This window comes from Grus americana, chromosome 5 (assembly GCF_028858705.1).
Source record: "Grus americana isolate bGruAme1 chromosome 5, bGruAme1.mat, whole genome shotgun sequence".
NCBI lineage: Eukaryota > Metazoa > Chordata > Aves > Gruiformes > Gruidae > Grus > Grus americana.
The window spans coordinates 15,767,379-15,791,591 of record NC_072856.1 but is presented as its reverse complement, the minus strand read 5'-3'; the positions used below and the strand labels follow the sequence as shown (position 1 = coordinate 15,791,591).

The window sequence follows — 24,213 nt, the reverse complement described above, 5'->3', positions numbered from 1 at the left end:
CAGTCAGTCTTGACACTGAACCGATCATTTGGTTTTGCTGGGGCAATATGTGTGGTCCTTTGGTAAATGATGAAAGGTTATGACGCTGTTGCTGTCATTGCTTTCTAAAGATACCTTGATACAAATACGAAATCGGTCAATCCTACAGAAAGGTGGATTATATTGAGAGTTGTGTGTGTTATCAGTGTTTCTTATGTAAGATTATGGTAATGAATTCTTTTATATGTTTTCACTTAGCAATGTATTTGTTAATATTCATGCACTGGGCTTGAAATATTTTATCCTAGGAAATAGAGCTTTTCTTGTCTCCTCAAACACCGCTGTGCTCTACCACAAACTTGAATGAGTTTGAATACCCGTTTCATTTTAAGAACGCTTGTTAAAACTAGTGTGAAGTAGAACTGTGATCATAGAAATCTTAGCAATGCATATGGCTGTATGGTTCTGTATGAAGATTACTTGTTGCATTCGCTTTGCTTAACATAAAATGTGTATCAGTAAAATAAGGGTAACTTGTGACTAAATGTACTAGCACAATTGATCAAGAAGTTGTCTAAGAACTTATGTAATATTAAACCTTTGGTGTTGCACCTTCAAATAAATTTTAATCAGTTACATGTATTGGTATGGATTGATCTGAATCTGAACCAGTCCTTGACTTTTCTTCAAAAAAACCCTTTTCCTTTACCTTTTTGTAGCTTTGGGATGGTTTTATCGGTATGAAGGAAAATTTCCCACAATCCGCAAGGTACAAAGTTTGAAGTGTGAATTTGTTGTGGTTTTCAATTTTAATTCCTCTTTTTTCTTCTCTGTTATTATTAGACACTCTTTATAGTCACATGCTACTTCTTTTAATGTGTGCGCAAATAAGGATGCATTTGGGATACATCTGCCTCGGAGTTTGTCCTTTTGAATACTTCGGACTTTTCAAGTCCTGCCAGCTGCAGTGGGAAGTGTATGTCAATACTTTGCAGGAGGCGTTCAGTGTGGGTGGGCAGTGCATGTCTTTGTGTTCTCCAAAAGTCCTCAGAATAATGTACATCCCACAGAATGAGGAGAAACAATTGAAAATCTTTAAGCTTGGTAGAATACTTTTATATCTGTAGAGCTGCTGCTAAAGTATTACAATTTAACATTATTAGAGTTTCAAATAATACTTTATTCCTGCTGTTGCTTTATTCTCTTTATTTCTTTCAATGTATATTAGCCATATTATGGGGGGTTTGTGGTTGTGTTGTGTGTTTTGAGTTTGGTTTTTTTTGTGATGGCTGATACTAATTAACTGTGATAGAAGTGTCAGGGAGAGTTCATATGTATGTCTCCTGAGAACTCCACATTTCTGAGGAGGAGGTCAGGTTTGTAGTGACAGGTGAAGTATTTGTGTCACCATTTAGAACTATTACTTTAACCTTCTGTGTGCACAGGAAATGCCTGTTCTCCTTAATAGAGAGTAGGAAATGATGGTACACTCCAGTACCATTTTGTACTGCTAGTGACTGTAAATCATCTTGTGTGAAAGCCAGTACAGTCAGAATTTCTATCTGAAAAGTATAAATACATGTTATGAAAATTCAGTCTCTTCACACAAGTAGGTGATCTTCTGTACTGCTGCTGACAAATACAGTTTTAGAGAGCCTCCAGATACCCAGAAGATCTTACCCAATTCCTCTTGAACTCTACTACACAGTGTGGACTAGAAGCTTGAAAAGATGTATTTTTAATCTTTCTCTTTTAGAAATATTTTAAAAGCTGGAAGTGATGAATTTTCATCCTACTCCAAACTGCTAATCGCTTGTTTTGTTTTAAAACCAAAATTTCACTCTGTACTAAAAATGTCTTTATTAGGAAGTAAACTGAATCCATGGGGAAAATGGATGGAAAGGATGACTCATCCTGTTGTATCTGAATGCAGTTAATGCAGCTAAGATTATCTGATATATGTTCATATTCTGGAACACTTTGGCATGTGTACTGCTTAGTGTGCCTTTAAATTCAGTAACTTTTCAAACGTTGATACCTAGCAGGTTGACCTGCCAGATGTTACATTGAGTAGATAGTACTAAATGTGTCTTCTAATTTATTAGAGGATAATATCAGCAATTGCTATTAAGGCACAAACTAATTAGCCTTGAATAAAACATGCCAATAGAATTATGTTTATGTTAAAACATTAGTGCGAAAAGCTAGATTTTTTTTTTACTTAAACTTTTTAAAATTTTTGTCTCTGATGATTACTGATTTTTTTTTTTATTTTTTTTTTCCTCTACCACCACTTAACCATGAAGCAGTAGACAACATCCCACTGAACTCAGCAGTACAAAGTTCCAACTACTTGACTGGGAAAATTGACTTACATAGCTGCCAGGGAAAATGTCTGTTTTCCAAGGCTTTATTATGAATATTGTACGTAAAAGGTGGAATGAAGACAAATAATGCTATGTAAGGTGAAGCATGTTCATGCTTTGAAATCCCAAAGCCACCACGAAAAGTCAGTAGCTGATGATAATGAGCAGAGCAAAATCAAACCTGAGGCTTAGCCTGTCTGGGTACTGGCAGTAATTGACAATAAGTGGCCAGCTGCTCCTCTTTTTTACTTTTTGATGAATAAAAGGAGAGCATGGGCTTTCAAATATGAACTAGGCCCTACCACTACAAATGTGAGAGGACAGCAGAAATATGACATCATTAGAGTAGCAGTAAGGAGCAGGGTGTATTTTGAAGGCAACAGGAACAGAGGCTCCAAAAAAATTGTGTAGTTTTCTCCTTTGGTTGCACTCTACATGTAAAATTTTAAAGTTGCTTTGTGCTGTTTTAGTTTACTCACATAGCTACTTGGTATTCGTGATGCAGTATTCTTTCCTGAGAGTGATTCAGTTTCTGTACTGATCTAAGCCTTTCCCTTGTAATTGCGTATTTCATTTGTATTAAAGCATGCAACGCTGGTTTTAGGACATATGCATGAAGATGCTTTATGCATAGAATATTCACATATACCTATACATGAGCATCTGTCACCTGAAAGCAGTCAGTCTTGTATTAATATAAAAATACCAGAACAGAGAGATGGCAAATCAAGACTAACCAAAACTGTTTGAATATTCGAAGTTTTGTAGTGAACCTGTGTGCCCTAATGTTGTAACTTTGCAGAGGAGCAAAAAAGTTGAACTGTCCGATCTTGTCCTACTTATGTTAATATGCACAGGCCCTCCAAATAAGGTATAATTTCATGCAAATTGCTGGGGAAATGGACTTTACATTTTCTTTTAAAAGACCATCCCCATACTTGCACAGACTGTAATTAAATTTTTAAGGCAGGCACTCATGTACTGAGCTTGAAGTTTGCCATGTTTTTAGCTGATGTAAAAATCTGTTTAAAAAAAAAAAAAAGAAAGAAAAACAAAACCACCAAAACTTCCCAGAAAGGAAAAGAGCGAAAGAAGTCAAAAAGTGACAGTCTGTGTGAACAGAAGAAGAATAAAAAGGAAATGGAGTTCGAGCAAAAACTTGCCAAAGAGAAAGAAGGAATGTTGGAGAAAGAAAAACAACTGAAAATAAATCGTCTCGTGCAAGAGGTAGGTTGTGTTCTGCTATCAAGCGCAAAATTATATTGAAAGAAAATGAGCTGAATCTTTAGTGGAATTATCTTAGCAGGACACTTGTTTAATTATGTCAAAGATAGTGAAGTTTAAAAAAAATTGCTGTTGCACTGCAAAGCTCTGTTCCCAAGTTTGCTTGTTTCTACAATCAGTTTTTGCCCAAATGAGGATACATCTGCAGTTAGTGAGTGTCCATCTGTGGTGATGAATTTAATGAAAGACAGCAAAATAGGAAGTCATTCTCAAAAGTGTAATTAGTTTTAAAACTCACTTAAATGGCATTTCATACTTTTGAAACATATTTGTGTTGTGACTGTACCTATAACCTTTTTTCATGCACTGATGTTATGGTTAAGGTATCTGAGACAGAACGAGAAGACCTGGAAGAATCAGAAAAGGTGCAGCACTGGGTGGAAAGACTTTGTCAAACACGGTTAGAACAGATTTCCTCTGTGGAGAATGAGTCTCCTGAGGTAAAATTCTGGCTTCTCCATATATTGCATGATCTCTAAATATGTCACTAGCTGTCTCCTAAAAGCAACATTTTTTTACTAGAGAAAAATCTGTCTTCATCTTTCCCTCTCATCCGTGATTCTAAGAGGGGGAGAAAAAATGTCAGTAATTGATGAATTACAATCTATAGCATTTGTTGTTCCTTTATTTTACAGGAATTGTTTTATTATTTTAATGAACCGGTTTTATTTTGTCCTTTTTAAGTATGTTATCACCACAAAACTAACAATTTTATTGGCTCATGAGCTGTTTGGGCTGGGTTGGAAATGCTACCAATGATAAAACTGAGGCTAGAATACCCAGCCATGTTTTTTTAGTATCCTGTGCAAATAAGAACATCATTGATGATGAGCTCTTGGATGCTTCCTTGTATTGCATGGAATAAAGGTACGGGTTAAGAAAATGACAAAAAGATAAACTCACAAAGAATAGAGTTCAGTTTTGTGTTTTAAATAGTCCCCTTAAGTGATGGGAGTTGCAGATAGTGATTGTGCCTTAGAGCCTGATGGTTCTAGATGCAGAGTGAGGCTTTCCCACCATTCTGCTGCTCTGGCTGTCTTCCAAGCACAGCTGCTTTCAAGAGGAACACTGCAATCTGCTGAACTCCCCTGGGATCCCCAAGAAATTGCAACCACAAAGGGGACCCTTGGGGAACACTCTCGTATGAGTTTCCTTCAGGTCAATGTGGAGCAGCTCTGGAAGAAAGCAGCTGGTCTTCTGTTCTTCCTGGTCTCAGGCTTGGATCCATGTGGCTCTTAAATGCAGGTCTCTAGGACAGAATGATTATACTGGGTTTTCTCTCGCTACCTAAATTTGGCTGGCTATGTTCTGCTAGATCTTTGTCTCCCTTACTTTGTAAAGTAAGAGGGAACATTACAGATTAAAATCACTGCTGTATTTCCGGAGCTGTACCCTGATTTAAGACAAGCATTCTGTGTTGTATTTGTTCAGTCAATTCTTCTATGACATTATATATAAATACTCTATTATAATTCTACAAAGCTACCCAAGCAGTAGAACTCATGTAAAACACAAAACGAGAATGCTTCTGAGGGATAAATGCAGCTGAACAATATTCAGGTATTACAGGCTTGAACTGCTACTTGGGTACGAGAGCAGTCAAGATCTCTTGACCTCTGCCAAAGAAATACCTTTTGTTTTTTTAGAACTAAGGGGCGAGTATGGCAGATAAGGAGCTCCCAAAGAATGTCAACAGAGATACCCACTTGAGAGAATTATTATCATATTGGACTAAGGTGCATGTGTCTGTACGGCAGCTTGTATCTCTAATTTCCTCAGCTGAGTCTACAAAATGGCAAAATGAAAGAGTATGAACTGGATTTTCTTAAGTACTTCAGTTGGATCACCGATAAGAGAAACGTTAGTGACTCTAACAGCATATGTAGAATCCTTCATGCACACAAACTTATTTTTTGGGTGAGCTGCTCATTATGTTCAAACTCTGGAATTTGTTAGCCCCACAATGCATCTGGTGTTGATTAACAGAAATTAGAAGGTCCAGAACCTCCTGAGGATCTAAATTTTTATAGCACCCTAAACTCTTTGTTTTGATAGCTGCTTAAACTTACTTCCCCCTCTTGCATTAATGTCTGGTTGTGTTTACACCAGACTTTAACCCCTTTCCCTTTTTTAATGGCATGGGATTTCAGAGCCTGTCTTCAATTACTTTCTTTTTATATAATAACCTTTGTAAGGAGCAATTCTTGCTTTCTCTTCATAAGACCTAGAAGAGGCAAGAGTTGTGTTATCTGTGATTTGTCCTATGATTTTACCTTCTGAAGACTCCATGCAGGTTTTTGGGGTTTTTGTGTCATCTCCTCCTGCTGCAACAGCCAAGGTTACTGTCACAGCACTCCAATTTTCTTCTTTTTAAACTGGAATCCTAGGAAGTGCTTTTAAAAAGGCTTTCAGAGAAAACGTTTATGTGTATACTGTGCAGGAGAAGCCAAGAGCTTCCTGTGCAGGAGCAGTTAGGCTGAGTGATGTTCTAGCATTTGCCATTAATTTCTTCAGAGCTATTGCAGGCAGATGAACTGTTAAGGCAGATTTCTGTTCTGTTGCACGTAGTTGGCAAGTGGACGACCTTCTGCTTCTCCTTCCGCCACATCAATGCGGCGTTTTGCCGGTGGCCTGCAGCTTCATACCACAGATCTTGATGATATAAACTTAGATGAAGTTGACAAGCCTAAACAACGTGTGGTGCCACCTCCACCACCACCACCCACTGTTACTCCAGCAGCATCAGCTCATCCACTTCCTACACCAAATGTTCCACTTGCAAGAGGTCCAGCCCTGGCAGTAACACCAGTTTCCCAGGTGACCTCATGATCTGTTTGAATGCATGTGCCTCTATCATTCCCCTGCCTGGCTTCCTTCCCCTGCTCCATCACCTACTTTATCCCCTGGATCTACCCATCTGCCATATGCAACGTTAAAAGAAGAAATGAGATGGTTTCATTGTTTCATAGTAGTGAATGCAGTCCAGAGGTAGTTTTATTTTAATTATTTTTTTTTTAATTTAAATTGAGAGGGTTTTGCTCTCTTCTCACTATGTATGTTGTAACCCTACCACATGCAGATATCTTGGGCAGAATGTACCAGTTAAAAAGACAATTTGAAATTGAGTGTTTAAAGAATTTTTTTTTTTAAATAGCAATGGCAAGTGGCAGATTTACTCATAGTTAAATTTGAGAAAAATATCTGTGTAGTGAAAATGACTTGTGAAAGTGTTTTAAATATGTCATCAAATTGCTTTGTTAGATGAGAAGAGTGGATAAAGAAAATTAGTTTAAAATAAGAAGCTCAAACTTTTAAAACATCAACACAGTGTATATTACCAGTAGAATACTTTTAAATGAATGACAGTTAGTAATCAGGTTTTACTTTTTTTGGACACACAGGAGTTAGGAATTTCTTTGAGAAAATATTCTGACTTTCTCATTACAATCTCAGTCCAAAAGAAGATCAAATATAAGAAATCTTGTGCCAGATCTCACTTTAGGAGAGAAATGGCAGCTGTTTGATCATAATATCCTTTTCTAAGCACTATATTGGGATTCATGTACTTGTTTTTCTGGCAAAAAGATTCTTACCTGTTTCAAACAGCGGAAGAGGATCCCATGCAGTCACTTCTTTCCTACACAGTTTTCTGCATGGATTGACTGACTGTATTGTTGGTTTTGACTTTTTTTGCATGTTTACTTGGAAATGCTAGGCTTTTCTTTTGCATGATTCTGGTTAGGGTGGGGAAGGATATGCAAATTAATCGGGAAACTGGCAGATTATTTCTATGTGAATAATTGCCCTAATGTGAACTATGAATCTCTTCTTATAAACTTAAGTAGATGTCTGATAGCGCTTGATCTATGTGGTTTACATGTTTGAAGTGCCAAGAATATGCTGATCCACTGAAATGGAGGTATCAGATGTTCTTATGGATGACAGGTTTTCCAGGTTATTTGTACAAGTGTACAAAATACTAGCATTCAGAGGAGAAATACATTCTCCTACCGCTAATAAAAAATATCCAGATAAAAGTAGTACTATAGGAACTCCCATACTGGGTCTGTCCCCAAACCCATATATTCCAATATGTGTTTCTGGCAGTTTTTCACTGCTGGATATGTTAGAGAAAAGAGGTTAATAATTAAAGAAAAATAAATCAGGCAACAACAACAAAAAATAACCTAGTCTTCAAAAATAAGTTGGTTTTCACTGAATATAATTAGTGTATATGAGGAAGGAACTAAGCTCTTAGTAAAGTATTAACAGGCAGCCAAAGCTGCTTTGTTTATAGGTAGATAACCCAGTATTCCTGATGTGGTTTTAGACATGGAAGAAAAATCAGAAGCTGAGCAATTTATCCTTGTTGGATTTTAATATCACAGAGAAGCAGAAGCAGTGCCGTTATTTGACTTCAGTGATAAAAGAGTTTGTGTTTATGCCTTCTAAAGCCAAAAATAAGACAACTGTTGTTGTCCCATAAGTTTACTTTTCTAATGTTACTCAGAATGGTAAATCTTCTCTATGTTCCTAAGGTTTTTTTTTTCCCTAGATCGTTTAATTTCAAATTCAGCTTGAAGAAATGCCTGACAAAAGGAATGAAATCCTGTCGAATATGTTCTTGACAACTAAGTATTAAAACATCTGGTATAAATTGATCTGTTTCTCAAAATTGTTATTAGCTATATACTTTATATGGACACAGTACTAAGTCTGTTACTGTTTAGGTTGTAAGAAACACCTCCCACGTCAGCAAAGTATCTTCTGTGTCAAGCAATCCACTGGTATGTCATGTACTGTTAGTAATAACTGTAGTCTTATGAACTTTCCGTGTAATGCTAATGTCAAGAGTTTGACTCTGCATGGCTGATTTATTCAAAATTTAGCACTTGCATTTATGTGCATGGATTCATTGCTGTGTTACAAAATACCTAATACCAGGTAGTGAAGGTGACCCCTAATGGTCTGAGGGCTTCATATTTCAACATTTCCGCAACATACGGTCCATATTTGCATGTCCTATAAGTCATGGAGCATATACTTTGTTCTTTTGTCAAGACAGGCAAAAGGAGGTAGGACCAAACTATATTTTAAACATAATGGGTGGTCAGAAGCAAGCTTTCTTCTCAGAAGAACCAACATTTGATAACCCTTTGCACTGATGTTGATTCAGGATGGCCGGATGTCAGGTTTCGCCACTCTGAGGCACCCTAGAAAAGTCAGTCTCTAAATTGTGCAGCTTCAGGAGAAATCATCCAGTTCCATTGCAGGTTTAACAAGTTGATATCTGTGAACCTGCTGCTTCTTCAAAGATCAGAAAACTTAATGATACAATATATTTTGCAGTGTGGATCAACATTAGTTGAGGGATATCCACAGGGACTTTCAAAGATCTGGTTCCAAAACTTTCTTCTTTAATTATTTAAAAAAGGAAAAAGGAAAAAAAATGAAAAACAAACAAAAAACACCCCAAAAATTCCCCTATTAAAAAAAAAAAAGTGGCTTAACCAATTTGCTGGAAGCAATTCAAATAATTGCAGAGGATACAGCTTGTACTATATGAATTATATCTGGAATACATCACATTTCCTATGAGAAACATTGACAAGAGTGTTCTGAGAGTTGCTGGGGTTAAGTCAGAAACTAAATCCACAGGGTTCAGTTTTGAACTCTTTTCTTGAATAAAACTATGCTTGACGTCAGTGGGAGTTTTGACTAAAAAGTGTACAACTGGGTTAGTATGTGTTGAATGATTAAGTCTCAGATGCCTTTGGGTATCTGTGGAGTCAAGGGTAGGCAATTAGCATAACTAACTCTTGCTCTTAAGTCAAGATAAGTTAACTTGAAATGCTTTATGGAAAACTGATCTATGCAGTCCTGATCTTTTTCATCTTAAAAGATCTATTTAGCCATAGATTAGTTAAAATCTCATTTCAGGTTGACAATGTTCTTGCACTCAACTTTAGCATTTTTTTTCCTGTAGTTTGTCATTCAGTTCATTGTCGTTATGGGATAAATGCCAAAAGCAGGGATGATAATCTTCTAGAATCTTGCTAGTGAAGTCAGAGTTTAGAGGGAAAAGCTACTATTTAGATACAAAAGCAATTATGTTTTGGCTTGTTAACTTTCTAAGTCCTAAAGTAATTCTGTAAGCCTTTTGTTGTATTAGTGTCATTAAATTCATTACCATAAACTATTTGTGTTGAGGCATCTTGCTGAAATGATGGATTTGCACAAATTAGGTTGTGAATTGTAATTTTCTTAAATTAACCCCATAGCAACTTGCTCCAAGTCCACCTACCCAACGGCATCCAGGGGTACCAATAGTCTCTAAACCAGTCATGCTGCATCCTGACCCAAACTTTATGGTCAGGCCAACAATCAAATTGGAGGCACTGGTAAGCCTTTTAATGTTCTTTTTCTGAGTGCTGCAGTAGCGTGGGATTTGTTGTTGACTTGTCCTCAAAGAATCAATGCCTGTTTCATTTTCTTCTAACTAAAATTCATGTAGATTTTCAAATGATCACTAATAGTAAGTACAAAAGGGTATTTTTCCGGTTTTTTCCATGATCTAGAAATCAGTCATAGTGACAATTTTTGTACTGGGGTGCATAATTCCAGAACAGGGTAGAGCCTTGGACTCTGTAGATCTTATTTTTCATTTATTCACACGCTGGCTTGTATTTTTATAACTTCTGAATTCCTTTGTCAGAAATTAAATGGTAAAAATTAATTACAATGTATTTTTCCTTTGTAAATAGTCATGAATATACTTGAAATGCAGATATCTAACTCATCATTTAATTTCCAGAGGAAAAAAAGTTCGTTGTTGTATCTTAGACTCCAGCATATTGGTCATGCAGTGCTACTGCAAAGTTGACTCACTATCAGATGCTTTTTCTTATTTCTTTTCCATTTCTGTTTCAAATGTAAATGAAGAAAAACCCCTTAGGCTAAATATTTTAGGACCAACCATGTAGCATCTTTGGGCATTGTGGTATATGAGGGAAGGTGAGCCAAGGCTTACTGGAAAAAAAGAAAAAAAAAAAAAGAAAAGGAAAAGAAAAGAGAAATACTGCTCTGACAGGTGATAACTCCCAAATGACAGCCTTGAAAATTCATTTAAGATAGCTGATGGACCAATTAGTAGTATTTATTCTCAAGGGTCATAATGATTTATGCTGTTACAATTAGAGTTGTGTGTCTGTTATATGCATGTGTGTGGACATGTGTTTACATGTACATTACAAGGCAGTGTATTGCAACATGTGAGCTTTCTAAGTGATGGAAAATACTTCACATTTTCTCTTTAATTTATTTGATTACAAGCTTATACTATATCTGACAATAAATAATGGGCACAATATTCCTAGCTATCTTTAATAAAAGTGGGATGGATTTTTTTGTCACTTTATGCTTTAATAATTTAGATACTCTTGCTCCTTTATTTTGCAGTTACAGTTTGAACAAATTTTAGTGATACTTATAACCCATTTTCCCATAGACATAGTCATCTTGAAATGTCTATATTATAAATGGATTGAAATGATAAATGAAAGCAGTGTTTATAAGTTGCTCAAGAGAAGGCAGGTACTTGAACTAAAAATAAATTCAAATCCCTCCAGTGTAGATATTTTTTTTCAGTTGTATGTATTGAAGCTTTGGAACTTTCATTTTGATTGTGGTTCAGTAATTCAGCATCTCTAAGCACTTTGAAATTCCTTAGGGGAGGAATGAACAGAGTAAAATCATAATCTGCAGTTAATATAATCCAGCTCTTGAAAATAAATTCCTGGTGTGCAAATATAAACTAGTTTGCAAAATTAATAATACCATTATCTGTGGTGAGAGAGTCTTGGTACAAACTGAAAATGTTGCTTGTGGGTTTTTTTGTTCCTGACTGCTTACAATTAGTTTGAGAAATTGGCAATAAGATCCGCCTTTCTAGGGGGAAACTTCTTATGATTTGTTATGCATGCATGCGCATTTTCCAAATCACAAGGCTGCTAAAATGTTTCAGATCTCAATCATCTTCATGCCCAAACTACCTTATATTAGTTAGATCATCACAGTTTTAGTGGGGGCAATATTCTGATAGGACTTTGAGAGAAACATCAGTCTATAAATTGTTTCTGTAGACTTGCTACCTCTTACTTCCTTATATGACATAACACAGTAAAGATTACTTGTCCTGGCTGCAATGAAGTCACAGCGGTATGTGGAGAAACACTTGCATGGATACCAACGTAAAGAGGGAGGTTACTTCTATTATTTAAAAAATGAAAAGGCCAGCGTTTGACAAAACAGACAAGGAGGTGCCTGCCTGTCTCCAGAAGTGTATTAGAATTATAATTTGATTTCATGCAGAAGGAATTATTTCTATTGGGAGGGGAAGGAGGGATTGAGGAATATTCCTTATTTAAGTCAATGGTTCATATACAGGACCTGTTCATCTTCTCTTAGGGAAGTATCACCAAAGGGAAAGTAACTTTTGCTACCCTATTTCTTGTCTTGATAGATTTCACAAAGCTTATGGAACTCTGGTGTTTTATGTCTTAATGTGCCATAATGCACATAATTCCTTCTACCTTAATTTTTATCTGAATTTAGTTGTCTTGAGTACCAAACTCTGGAAACTGATCTTGATGGATTTGATTCAAACAGCTAATCAAGTGAGCCTATACTTGAGCAATTTGCTAGTAAAGAACATAAAAAGCATAAACATAAGAATAAAATGAAAATGCAAGAATGAGTAAAACATTCCTGTTATCTGGAAGGTAGTTGGGCCAGATAGGAGCAGTGAAGTTTCTATTGTGACTTAAGTCTTCACATTAACTGAATTCTGGTCAGAATTCCCAGGTCTTTAAACAGTTCATGAAAATGAAGTTGTTCTCGTGTATAGGGAAATGATGGGTGAGGACTGAACTTTGAGTGTGGCCTTGCATGCCTAGGGGTGCTCTGGATCAAAATCAGGGTGAACTGTTTGTCTCTGCTGTACTAGAGTGAATTGGAATACACTTGTGGCAAAGCTAATTAAATTTTGGCTCAGAGAACAGGAGAGGATTGTTATGATTTAGTGGTAGGGTTTTCAGAGAAGCAAAGCCAACATGAATATTAGTACCTGCTCTCCCAACAAACATCCTGTTGTGTGAGTTAAAGACTTTGATGCACTTGCTAAGTACACTAAGGATTTTTCTCCTCCTTCACTCCTTTGTGGTTGGGTGCAGCATTTCTTAAAGGACAAATGAATATTTAAGCTTTCCTCTAATTGGCAAGATTTGAAGCCTGACTGCGGTCAAGGGACCTCAACAGGTGTTTAGATGACTGGAAATTTCAGTTATTATTGGCCATAGCTGTACCAAAGCCCTCTGTGTTGAAAAGGAAATAGTGTTTTTTTGTAAGTGGCAAGAGAGGGGCTGAAGAGTTTTGTGGAAAATCTTGCCAGGCTTGCCCAAAAGTCCTTCAAGACAAAAACTCAGTCTTTGTATTAATTAAATGCAGACCACAAATCTTTCATTAGCTCAGGAATAGATATATTTATTTCAACTAATGTTAGGACTATAGAACACTAATAGAATCAGTAGTGAAGCTGATATATAATCATTTGGTTTAAAGCAAACTGAGTTTGGAAATGTAAATACCATAGTTTAGTTTGTAGAAAGTTGTTCTAGTTTTGTTTCAGAAGACTCAAATACGTTACCTGATTTGATGCAGGGGTTTGAGTGGAGGCTGGAGAGGTGTGAGGAGTGTTTTGTATAATTTTTTTTTTTGAAAATTTTTGTAACATAATAAGAGGTTCTGCATTTTAAGTGATTCCAAACTACAGTATACCATTTTGTTAATGCACTGGAAGCACAAAATCCAGAATCAATACGGGATTAAAATCATTGAAGTTCAACACAGTAAAATAAAATCCAGCAGCAATTAATCAATATTGTGAAACTACTTTAGATATCCAACCTGAAGCAAGACCACTCAGAAATAAGTTAATTAAATTCAGGAGGAATTTTTCTTTATGTAGAATGAACCTGTAGTAGTAGTTGGTATTTAGGTAATTGCTTCTTTCAGGATGAGCCCAAATACACATTTCTGTTCTTTCAGCGTATCAACTTCATGAGGAATTTAATAATGGAATTCACTTTTTAGTATAAGATGTTGCTAGGAGAGCAAATCTTAAATGTATAACGTATATTTTTATCATGACTTTTCAATATTTTGGAAATTACTTGCCTAGCATTTTTTCCATGTGGTTTTTTTTTTTTTTTCCAACTATTCTTTCCAAAATCATGGAGAAGAGACCCCAGCACTGTTCTGTAGAAATTAGGGATAAAAGGAACCATGGAAAATATTTTTAAAAAATCTTGTGGTATGGAAATGTGCATTATTTATGTAGTTTTTCTAGAATTCTTTCCTCTTTGTATTCAGTGCTATTTCACTGTGTGTGTTCTCTTATTTTGAAATTTTATAGGGAACAAGCACTAACAAGTACAAGTGTGATTCAGTCCCTAGAAGAGCAAAAAAAAGCAGTGAGATTATTTGTGAGTAGGTGACACTTATTTACAGCAAAAAGTTAATATCTGGTTTGGCAATTTTCTCTCTTTTGCAGCCACAAGAGATGTTTAAAAGGATGGTGGTTTACAATTCATCATTTAGATCTAACAAAAAACAAGTAAAATAACATTTTCCATGTTTTGTGTGTTTCTTCTTGTTTTAACTGATCATAGATTTAAAACTTTCCTTTCTAATCCTGTTGTCACTGTCTAAAGCAGAGGATGGAAGACAGCCCTAGTGCATGAAAACTGCTAGTTGTTGTAAACTTTCAGTGTGTGCCTGTGGCTCCTACTAGTCTAGACAGATGAAGAATGAGAAGGATAGTAAATCCTTCAGGTTGAACCATCTGTGACTACTTATATGGTTAGTGTATACTTTAAGACAGGCGAACACTGATAACTGACCTGATACAGGCAAATTACTATTTTTTTTTTTAATATTCCTAACATTTCCTTGTTTCTTGTAGTCTCCAGTTGCAATGGTTTCAGTAATAAAAATATCTTCTTAGCTTAACAAATAGAGCTATTATCATAACATAGTTATTGGTAGGAAATCAGAGGAACTCGTGGTGGAAAGCACTTATTCATATAGTCTTTCTGTATTGTGTAGGATTTTTCTCCTGTATTACTACTTTTGTTACTACTACTTTTACTTCCTCTGTCATAGTGATGAAGTTTTCATCTCTTCCTCTTTTGGTTGACTGATGGTCCAATAGATGGTCCCTTGAAGAAGCGAACTTCGTGCTTAACTTCTCTGCTCCTGTTAAATGTGCCGGTTTCTGTGCAAAACACCATAGTTAGATGCATTGCCATGTTATATGAAAATGTTGGCACACAGTTGTGAGCTCACAGTGTGAGCTTTTGAGTGGTAAACCATTAAGATTAATCTTTTTTTTTTCTTTTGATGAGTTTCAATCTAGATCTAGAAGGGAAGACTGGATTTATCAGATATATATGTTCAGTTGCCATTGAATGTTAGTATGTTCTGTATATGTAACAGTTGTATTCTCAGTAAATGTGTTTTTTTGGAAAATTTTGTTACATCTGGTTGCAGGTTTCTCTTAATTCTTTTTTGTTTATTTCAGTCCGGTCTCAATTGCTATTGACTATTGATGCTAGAAACTTCAGTGAGCAGTACCATTGGCTTAGGTGCTTGTGGTTTGTTTGGGTTTGCTCTTTTTTGAAGTAATATCTTTACGTTTCATCTGGAAGTCCAGACAGATAGTTGTTTCAGTGCAATCAAACCATTTAATGTCCCAGATTCTACCTTTGTTCAGTCCTATGAATGTTCTTGTAAGTCAAGAAAGGATTAGAGTGGTCTGAGCTCTTTTGCCTGAGATGTCCCGAGGAGTGGGAGGGTAGGCTTAGCACCGTGGTTTCGACTCAGTGTTGCTTGGTTCATTAGTCCCTGCTTGGATATGGAGTGCACTCTCTGCTTTCCAAATTTGTGATGCCCATTTCTGGGAAGATTTATTACAGTTCAGCGGATGTCTTTATTGTTTCATAGCTGTATTTGTACGTTATTGGATCCAGATTGTATCACTTGCAAAGTTTTTTTGTTGTGGGGTTTTTAGGGTGGGGTTTTTTTTCCTGTTTAAAAATTATTTTCCCAGGAAAACTTTCTTCAAGGGCAACATCTGTTTTTCCTGAGGGCAACCTGGGACAAAGAAAGTTCAATGACTTCCTTTAGATTACATAATGAATTAGTGACTTGGCTGAGATGAGAGTTCTTTCCTCTAAGTTGCTTGCTCCAAGACCCTAGATATCTACTTCAGCTGTGATTCCGAAGGTCAATACAAATTCAGCTATTCAAACTATTATTTGTTTAGGTAGCTATCATTGTAAAATGTTTCTCTTACAATTCTAGAAAAACTATTCATAATATTAATACACTTCGTAAATGAATGACTGGGGGTTCCCCCCCCCCCCAAGATGAAATTCTACACTTGCTGCAATCTGTGAAATCTGTGATTGAATTGCCATTTATTTAGTTCCTCAAAGTTAGCAGTTAACAAATGTAATGCAACCCGTACTAATTTAAATGCTAAATAAGGTGTCTCATATGCCTATTCCCAAAAGATTCTTTTAATATCTGTTACCCTATGAAAACAAACAAACAAACCCAACAACAATTGTGGCAGTAAGCAAAAGTTCCGCAGTTGTGCCCTGAAGATTTAGCTCTCTGGAGCCTCGGGAGACAAAGTCATGCTTCAACCCTTCCAAATGTTTCTTCTGAGACAGAAGAAACACAGAATGAGGACATGATTGGCTTAAGTTGGTCTTCTGATCTCAGGGAAAAGGTGAAGAGAGTGGCAGCCTGCAGGAAAGCCAGGGTTCACGCTGTATGATTTAGTATGCCTGTGTGTAATGACTGCAGGTCCACGCAGGAGTCATCAGCACCACTGTTGCATGGTCTGTGCAAGTGTGGTTACACAAATGGGCATCACTGTTGTACATTTGAGAGTCTGCTAGTGCAGACCTGTGTAGTAGTGCTCACCAACTTTGCCAGAGGCAGTGGTGGTAAGGATGAGATCTGACCCCAGAGGATCATTCGTAGTCATGTCAAAATTATACAGGCAACTGAGAGAGATGATAAAGATAACAGGAGGCGGCGTTAGTGTTTGCTGCTGCAACTTTGCCATTTAACAGCCAGCCCTTAAAGATACTAGAGGAACCTTAAGCTGTACATTTGATTTACAAGTGGAAAAAGGCTTAGCTGAGTCTGAGAGTGGGATAGACTTTGTCATCATATGGATCCAGTAGAAGAGGGCAATAATAAATATATCAAGCCTGATCACGCACTGAACTGCTGGCCTGTGTCAGATATTGGTTTGTGTGCTGTACCAGTGAAGGGTTGTGTAGTTCTGCATTGTTCCCATATCCCCAGGTTATTGCAGCTTGAAGTCACCAAAGTGATACAGCACCTACGTGCCTCAGTAAAGGTTTCTGTTAAGTCCTGAAGTCCTTTAACACGCAGGATAAGCGCAGAGTTTTTACAAATCTCCAGCATCACTCGTACAGTCTCACCTAGTAACTCCTAATCCTCTTCAAGAAACCACCACCCAAACACCATTGATTCCCAATTCCTGACTAAGGAACTGTGGTCTTTGCAGCAAAGGTAACTCCTGCTTTTTTTGCCTGCAGTGTTGGTCTGAAAAGGGTAATGCACTAGGTTTTGAAAGTTTAAGAGGGTGTGGGTCCTCTCAAAGCTTAAAACTTGCTCTACCTAACTGCAATATTGTCTTCCCCATTTCAGGCAGTCCCTGCCAAAACTTTTAAGTCCTCCACAGAACCGTGTGAAAACAAAATCAATTTTTGTCCTGCATTTGCTTGTGTTATGGAGCCAACTCCCTGAAGCTCCATAGAAAGGAGGAGAGAAGGGGGCTGGAAGAGGGTCCTAAAACCCACAGACTGTGGAGTAGTGTTGCTGACAGGTGAATTGGATCCTGTCATTTCTGCCTGTGTTAGTGCCCGACCTGGTGATAGTCCCAAGAAAGGTTGCTCAGAAGAGTGTGGCAGAACATACCTGCCCATGATGCTTTCAGGATTTGTTTCTGCTCTCTCAGGTGTAGAGAGGAACTGCAAAGCTGACAGAGTGATAAACCTTCCTCAAAATTGCTCCGTAGTATCACCAGCTCAAACTTCTGATCTGTCATAAGGTTTTGAAATGTCTTCTGACTGTCAGGACAGATTATTTGCTACCTTTCTGTGCTTTTCTCCATTTACTATCTTTTTTCATAGCTTTACAGAATTGTATGTTCTCTTATAAATAAAGTGGAGTTTGTGTTAAGCGTGTGCATGAGCCTGATGTTTTTACAATTAACTATTGTTTTCTTTTCAGGGCTTCCAGAAATATTTGGAAGATTTTGACCCATATTCAATGGTAAGGAGAGAATTCAACTACGTTTCACTGTTTAATATGAAATACACTGGAAAAAACACATCCTTGGTTTTAAGGACTGGGAGGGGGTAAGACTTTTGCTTGTTGGTTTGTTGGGGCTTGCGTATTTGTCTTCACTAGTCATGTTGGAAGGGAGCTTTTGTACAGGAAAAGGTGATCTGGTGTTCTGATCTTCCTCAAACACTATTTTGGAGGAGGGAAAGGTCCCTTTTTCTCCAATAAACTGCATAGATCAGCCTAATTGTTTTCTGTTTCCAATGTGGAAGTGACTAATCATTATATCTTTTCATAGTTTACCCCAGAGCAGATTATGGGAAAAGATGTACGGCTATTACGAATTAAAAAGGTAAATACTATGTTATTTGATTGATCTTTAAAGGGTTCATGTAAGCATTTCATGTACAGTCCAATATACTGGGAAGAAGGAAAGAGTAAGCTCCTATTGATGGCAAAAAAACCCAGCCTTTTCTGAAATAAAACTCTTTTTGAATAGGAAGGATCTTTAGACCTTGCAGTTGAGGGAGGAATTGATTCTCCAGTTGGAAAGATAGTCGTGTCTGCCATCTATGAGGGTGGTGCTGCAGACAAACATGGTGAGTAACAAAGGGGAATTTGAATTCTGCTGCAAAGTGGCTCCTTATGCTGGCTGAGAGTTGTTAGCTGACTTCATAGCTATGCCTAGTACTGAGAGGCACCCTTAAGAGTGTCCAAGGCAGCCAAGTTCTCTCTCAGCTCTAAATACAGCTCAGAGAGAGGCTCATGGTTTGAAGGGTGCTTTTCCCAGATATTAAAAGGAAAAAAAACCCACACCCACCCCCTAAAAAAAAAAAGCAAAACCAACCAACCAAACAAAAAGAAAAAAACCAAAAAACCAAACCCAACCTACCAAAACCAGCACCTTATTCTCTGGGGTATTCTGTTAATTAAGGAAAGCAAAATACTTCACAATTTCCAAGCAGTGACATTTGTAGTAATTCCATGTGCAAAACAATTACTAGACCATAGCTACACTACACTGCTTAGTTTTGTTCTTAATACTATTTCCAATAGTAATTTGTTTTGTAAAACACTTGGCTTTACTGCCAAAATCCCACTAAAGGCCAGAGCCTTCTCACTAACAGCTTAGCTCTCTGGAAGGCACAAGAATATGCATACCAACACATCCAGGGTTTGCTCCTGGTGGCCAGTATCTCTCATCCTTTCCTTGAGAACCCTGGTGATGACCAGGACAGTATCTCCTTACGTTGTCTTTGCTGACCTTGTCCAAACCTGCACCTAAGTTCAAGTCACTCTTGCTATGAAAACATCTCAGCCACTTGATTTCTCAAATACTCTGATTCTCTTTGAGTCTTCACTGTTGTGAGGCTCTCCTATAGTTAAGGCTGTGCCCTTACCATCTGTGTTTTCTCCTCTTCAAATCCAGTTCCAGTTAGCTAATTGTACTTCATTCCAGATTAGAAAGTCAAAATCAGTTCTAAGGACTAAACATTACACGTGCTCTTGCCAAGGAATGACAGTCCTGCAGACCCTTGACAAATGCCACTTATAACTTCAGGTATTTAAGTAATGCTGCCATTTTCATAGTACTAACAGTCTACAATCATCCACAATTTGTAAGCTGTATAGACAGATTATCCAGACAGGCAGACTGCTACTGTAGAAAATCTTATTGAACTAGTTTCGTACTGATCATGATCAATACGAGATTAGCGTGGCTTCTCCATACCTAAAAAATCCTTTTGCCTGTAGCAAACTGTCTTTTTATGTCAATTTTATTGTAAGCCTTCCCATCTAGTGAAGACACTTTTTGTTATACTCAGTACTGCATAACTATGGGACAGAAAAGACTCACAGAATTTTTTTTGCTTATGTGTATGTATGCCGTATTGGTGTTTTCACCAGGAGGCGTAGTGAAAGGGGATGAAATACTAGCTGTAAATGGCAAGATACTAATTGACAGCAGGCTGGCAGAAGCACAGGCAACTCTAGCAAAAGCTTGGAACATGGGTGGGGTAAGTAACCTGGAATACTTTTTCATTCTACCTACAATGCTCATATGACATATACTTTTCTTTCATGATGTTGCCATATCAACACAAATAAGATTGCAAACATCAAAAGTAACAGGTATGTCATGTGCTACCAAAGTGAGCTGAAATCTGCAGAAGATATTGATATAGAGCATCTCTGAAAATCCTGCATGTAATTTACTGTGAAAGTTCATGGCATTTAGCCACATGTCAAGATTGGTATTTAAACACATTACATTCTGAGTGTTTATAGTATGTTTATCTGTAGAATTTCTCTTTGATACTGAAAATGACTTGCAAGCTGATTGGAATTTCATGAAAATAGCTTATCGTATCTTTGATTTCTTAATGCACAAGTAAGAATGCACTTCAACAACAGTGAGTGTGTTCTCATCAAGAATTGTGTTAATTGCTAAGATGACCAAATACAGGATGGTTTTTAGAATAATTATTTTTAAAAGCTGCTTGTGAGACCAGTAGATTTTTCTTTACAAGTCAAACAGCTCAGTCTTGAAATGGTCTTCCTATAGAAGTCTTTAACAGACACCTTTCTGTTGCTCCCTGTGGTTTTCCAGGAACAGATTGCCTTCCTGATTGTCTATCTGATATTCCATGGTGGTCCACTGACCGTCTTTAAAAGCAGTATTTAGCAGCACATGTTTTTGCTTGTGCATTTCTTTTTCAGGATTGGATTGACTTAGTCATTGCAGCATCACCTCCAAAGGAATATGATGATGAAATGTAAGTGCATAAGCTTTCTTTGGGGATTAAAAAGCTAGTAACAATAGTCTATGCAGTTTGCTTTTTTTATCAGACATATTTCAAGTATTTACTTGTGGACTATGTAACTTTCTGCATCACATGGTTGCTAATTTGATAGTTATAAGTAGCTATCATGCATCAGCAGTGGTTCCCAGACTTCAAAATGGTGATTCTCAGAATTGGTGTATACACCAAACGCTCATACTTCTGGTTTAAAGTTTGAGAATTTTGGGGGTTGGTTTGTTTTTTAGAAATTGCTTACTTCAGTCTGGATCACTTACTGTGGTTCTGTGGATCATAATTTGGGGAAACAAATGTCCGTGACCATTATTCACCACAACCAGACATTTAATTCTGGTTTGTGGCTTTTTTTTTTAATTAGATTGTGGTTACTATCCTTGTCTAAGCCAAGCTAATTGTAAAATTTTCAAAAGAGCGAAGTGATTTGGGTGTCTTGGCAATTTGTGACAGTCAGAGTCCTTTTTTTTTTTTTTTTAAAGATAACCAGCATAGGTGTGAAATAGAAAAATCCATGACAGAGGTATCAAGTTAATACAACTTGCTTTATTTCGAACAAACAGTTTCAAAAACAAGACCAATGTTTTGTAGCTTGACTGAAGGAGAAGATTTGAAGATATCCTTACACCAAGTAAAATGGCAGAAGAAAGTTTCGTAGTCACTGTTAACCCAGACTCTTGTTCTGTGTAGAATACTAGAGTGTTAGTTGCTGTAAATCAGTATAGTTTTACTGGCTAACGCTTACTGAAGATTGCTGTAAAATTGTGTTTAATACCTGTGCATAAACTAACAAGCAAGGAAATAACTGTCACTGTTATTTTTGTTTTCATATCCTGTATATTTAGCCCTACTATTCCCTCATCAACAGTCAGTCCCAACACACACAGAAAGGTTTTTGAAGGCAGTGCACCCGTGTACAGACAAGGGTATCTCCTGCAGCTGTAGCCACTGCAGTGTTCCCTCATGGTGAATAGCCAGACCTGGGTTAACATGACTGTCCATTGTGAGGCTGCGTTATTTTTTCAGCATGTGCCTGCCTGTGCCTTGCATGCCACGCTTGCTTTTGTTCCTGGCATGCTGGAGTGTTCTTTGGGCTTTTGCCATGCCTGTCCTATTAAAATATAAGTATTTAGTTTCTACTTCATCGTGTCTCTTAGAGGTCCTCTGCAGAATTGGTTTATCGTCTGACAGACTATAAAATAAATAGGCCCTGCCTAAACAAGTAGGATTAATTTTTTACTTTTTCCCCCCTTATCTGTGGACCACTGCTGTGGCTTTTTGAATTCATAAATATATAAGTAACTACAAATTGCTTCTTCTTTAAGGCTTGTCCAAAGAACAAGTTGCCGTTTATATTAGATGACAGTGTGCCTGAAAACAAATATTCATGACTTTTTTTGGTTTTCACTGAAGTTTGCTTGTGTTAACTTGTCACTATACAATGGGTTTGTCCCAAAATTATCCTTGTGTCACAAACTCAGTTTACTGTGTATGGTTTCTCTATGCTGTAATTACTGTAGGTACAATCATAGATCTCTAGAACAACCAAAGCATGTGGGTATTTGTGGTGTTCTCAATTATTACTTATAATACAAATCCAAATGAGTCAACCGAGATCTAGTTATACAAAACTGTGCTTACCAGAAAGACTAAAAATTGCACTACGGCTAACAGCATCTATTTCACTATCTCTTTTTCTGCAGGACATTTTTTTGAAGAAGGCTACAGTGGAAAAATGAAGTCTTTCCCCTGCAGAAACCTGCTGCTCTGTAAATTAATAGGAAATTAATAACCACATGAAGTGCTTCTGTATTTGAAAGAAATGTGAACAATCAGGCCTGTAAATTGAACTAGAGACCTCAGATTCTTGAGATAATTTGAGTAATTTCAAATTATTCTATAGACATACAGCAAGAAATTTTTGCAAGATCATTGAGAAGGACAGCCAGTGAGCACAGTCTGGTCTGTGAGAAAATCTATTTCTTTTGCTTTTTTGGGGGACCAAATTTTGAAAATTATCTTCCAGCTTTCCTGGAAATAGACACCGAAATGACAAATGAAGATAGAACACAGATGTCTGTTCCCACATGCAACACTTGTGATTACACGTTCACGGGCCAGTTTGGGTGTGGAAAAGATTATATTTTTACTCAGTACATAGTGATTTTTCCATGAGGAAATGGGAATGTATATAGGTAACTTCTGTTCTCGCTCTTTAATGCATGTTTCTGTTGCTCAGTTGTGAGTTGTTTTGAGTATAAAAACCCTGCTGGTGGAAGGACCAGTAATATCAGGAGTGCTGGCATTATAAGGAACAATTTTGGTGATGCTGATACAGTATAAAGAATCTTCTCTACCAGCAAAGTAAATAGCTAGCAAGTAGTCCAGATAAAGTCATTATGTGTAGTCACAGTTGTACTACAGAGTATTTGTATTGGTGGCAAAAATTACTCCCTCGTATAGTCATGGGTGCAAAATTTGGGTGTGATTCACAGTCTGCAGTTATGTACTTGGTTCTCAGTGAGGCTATACATGTGACTAAACTTCGCAGGAAGTCGCTAAGGGTAACATTTTGCTCTTGGTGATTATATGTTTAAATAAATTCCTCAAGACCATAAAATCTATACTAACCTGACTTTACTAAGTCTACAACTGTAATAATACTTACTTAATTTCTTGATATTATCAAGATATGTCCTTAGAAATGTCATTGTCTTCCTTCCTTGTATCTGCCAGTTTGTATTCTGTTTTTCATATTGTGTTTTAATTTTTCTTACCTGGACTAATGAGAGCCAGTTTATAGTTCTTTGGCATAAGAAATTCCCACTGAAGTCTTGACTTTTCAAGGTTTGGAAACCGTCCTTTCTGTAACACAGAAAAATAAGTTATATTCCTGAGAACTCTGTACTTGCATGGAGATGATTAATTATGTTCACTTTCTTCATTTGCAGTATTGTTCCAGTATGCCAATTAATGTGTCTGGCAGGGTACACATGTTAGAATGTTTAAAATTTTAACTCTTACAACTAATCTAGAAATAAAATTGCATTTGCCAAATGGAAGAAGTCTTGTTTCCTCTTTGTCTCTGGGTTTCTACATCATCGTAATAGTTAATCTGCTAAAGTACACAGATTTCTGAGTTGATCTTTAATAACAGACCCATTTGCAACAGAATGCTGCCCTTGTGAAATTCAGAAGAAAATTCACACTGTACAGCAGGGAAATGTCACACAGCTGAGCTGCATAATCTTTTACCAAGGTTTTTATGGGCAAATTTGGCCATTTGATACTTGGCAAGCTACTGAGTGCAGCTGCTCTGG

At 37.0% G+C, this 24,213-nt stretch overlaps 1 protein-coding gene across 3 annotated transcripts in view; it reads left to right on the top strand.

Moving 5' to 3' along the window:
* The window catches only part of USH1C (USH1 protein network component harmonin), a 51,011-nt gene extending 27,058 nt beyond the window's left edge, over positions 1-23,953 (top strand). The window contains exons 15-26 of one of the 3 annotated variants that reach the window (XM_054827557.1): positions 699-748; positions 3,420-3,572; positions 3,953-4,069; positions 6,198-6,446; positions 8,360-8,416; positions 9,911-10,030; positions 18,024-18,065; positions 18,376-18,429; positions 18,577-18,676; positions 19,986-20,095; positions 20,799-20,854; positions 21,739-22,585. In XM_054827557.1, coding sequence (XP_054683532.1) covers positions 699-748; positions 3,420-3,572; positions 3,953-4,069; positions 6,198-6,446; positions 8,360-8,416; positions 9,911-10,030; positions 18,024-18,065; positions 18,376-18,429; positions 18,577-18,676; positions 19,986-20,095; positions 20,799-20,854; positions 21,739-21,838 — 1,208 coding nt within the window. In that variant the 3' untranslated portion in view covers positions 21,839-22,585. The other 2 variants (XM_054827555.1, XM_054827556.1) reach the window with 2 other exon arrangements.
* Positions 23,954-24,213: the final 260 nt, after the last annotated feature.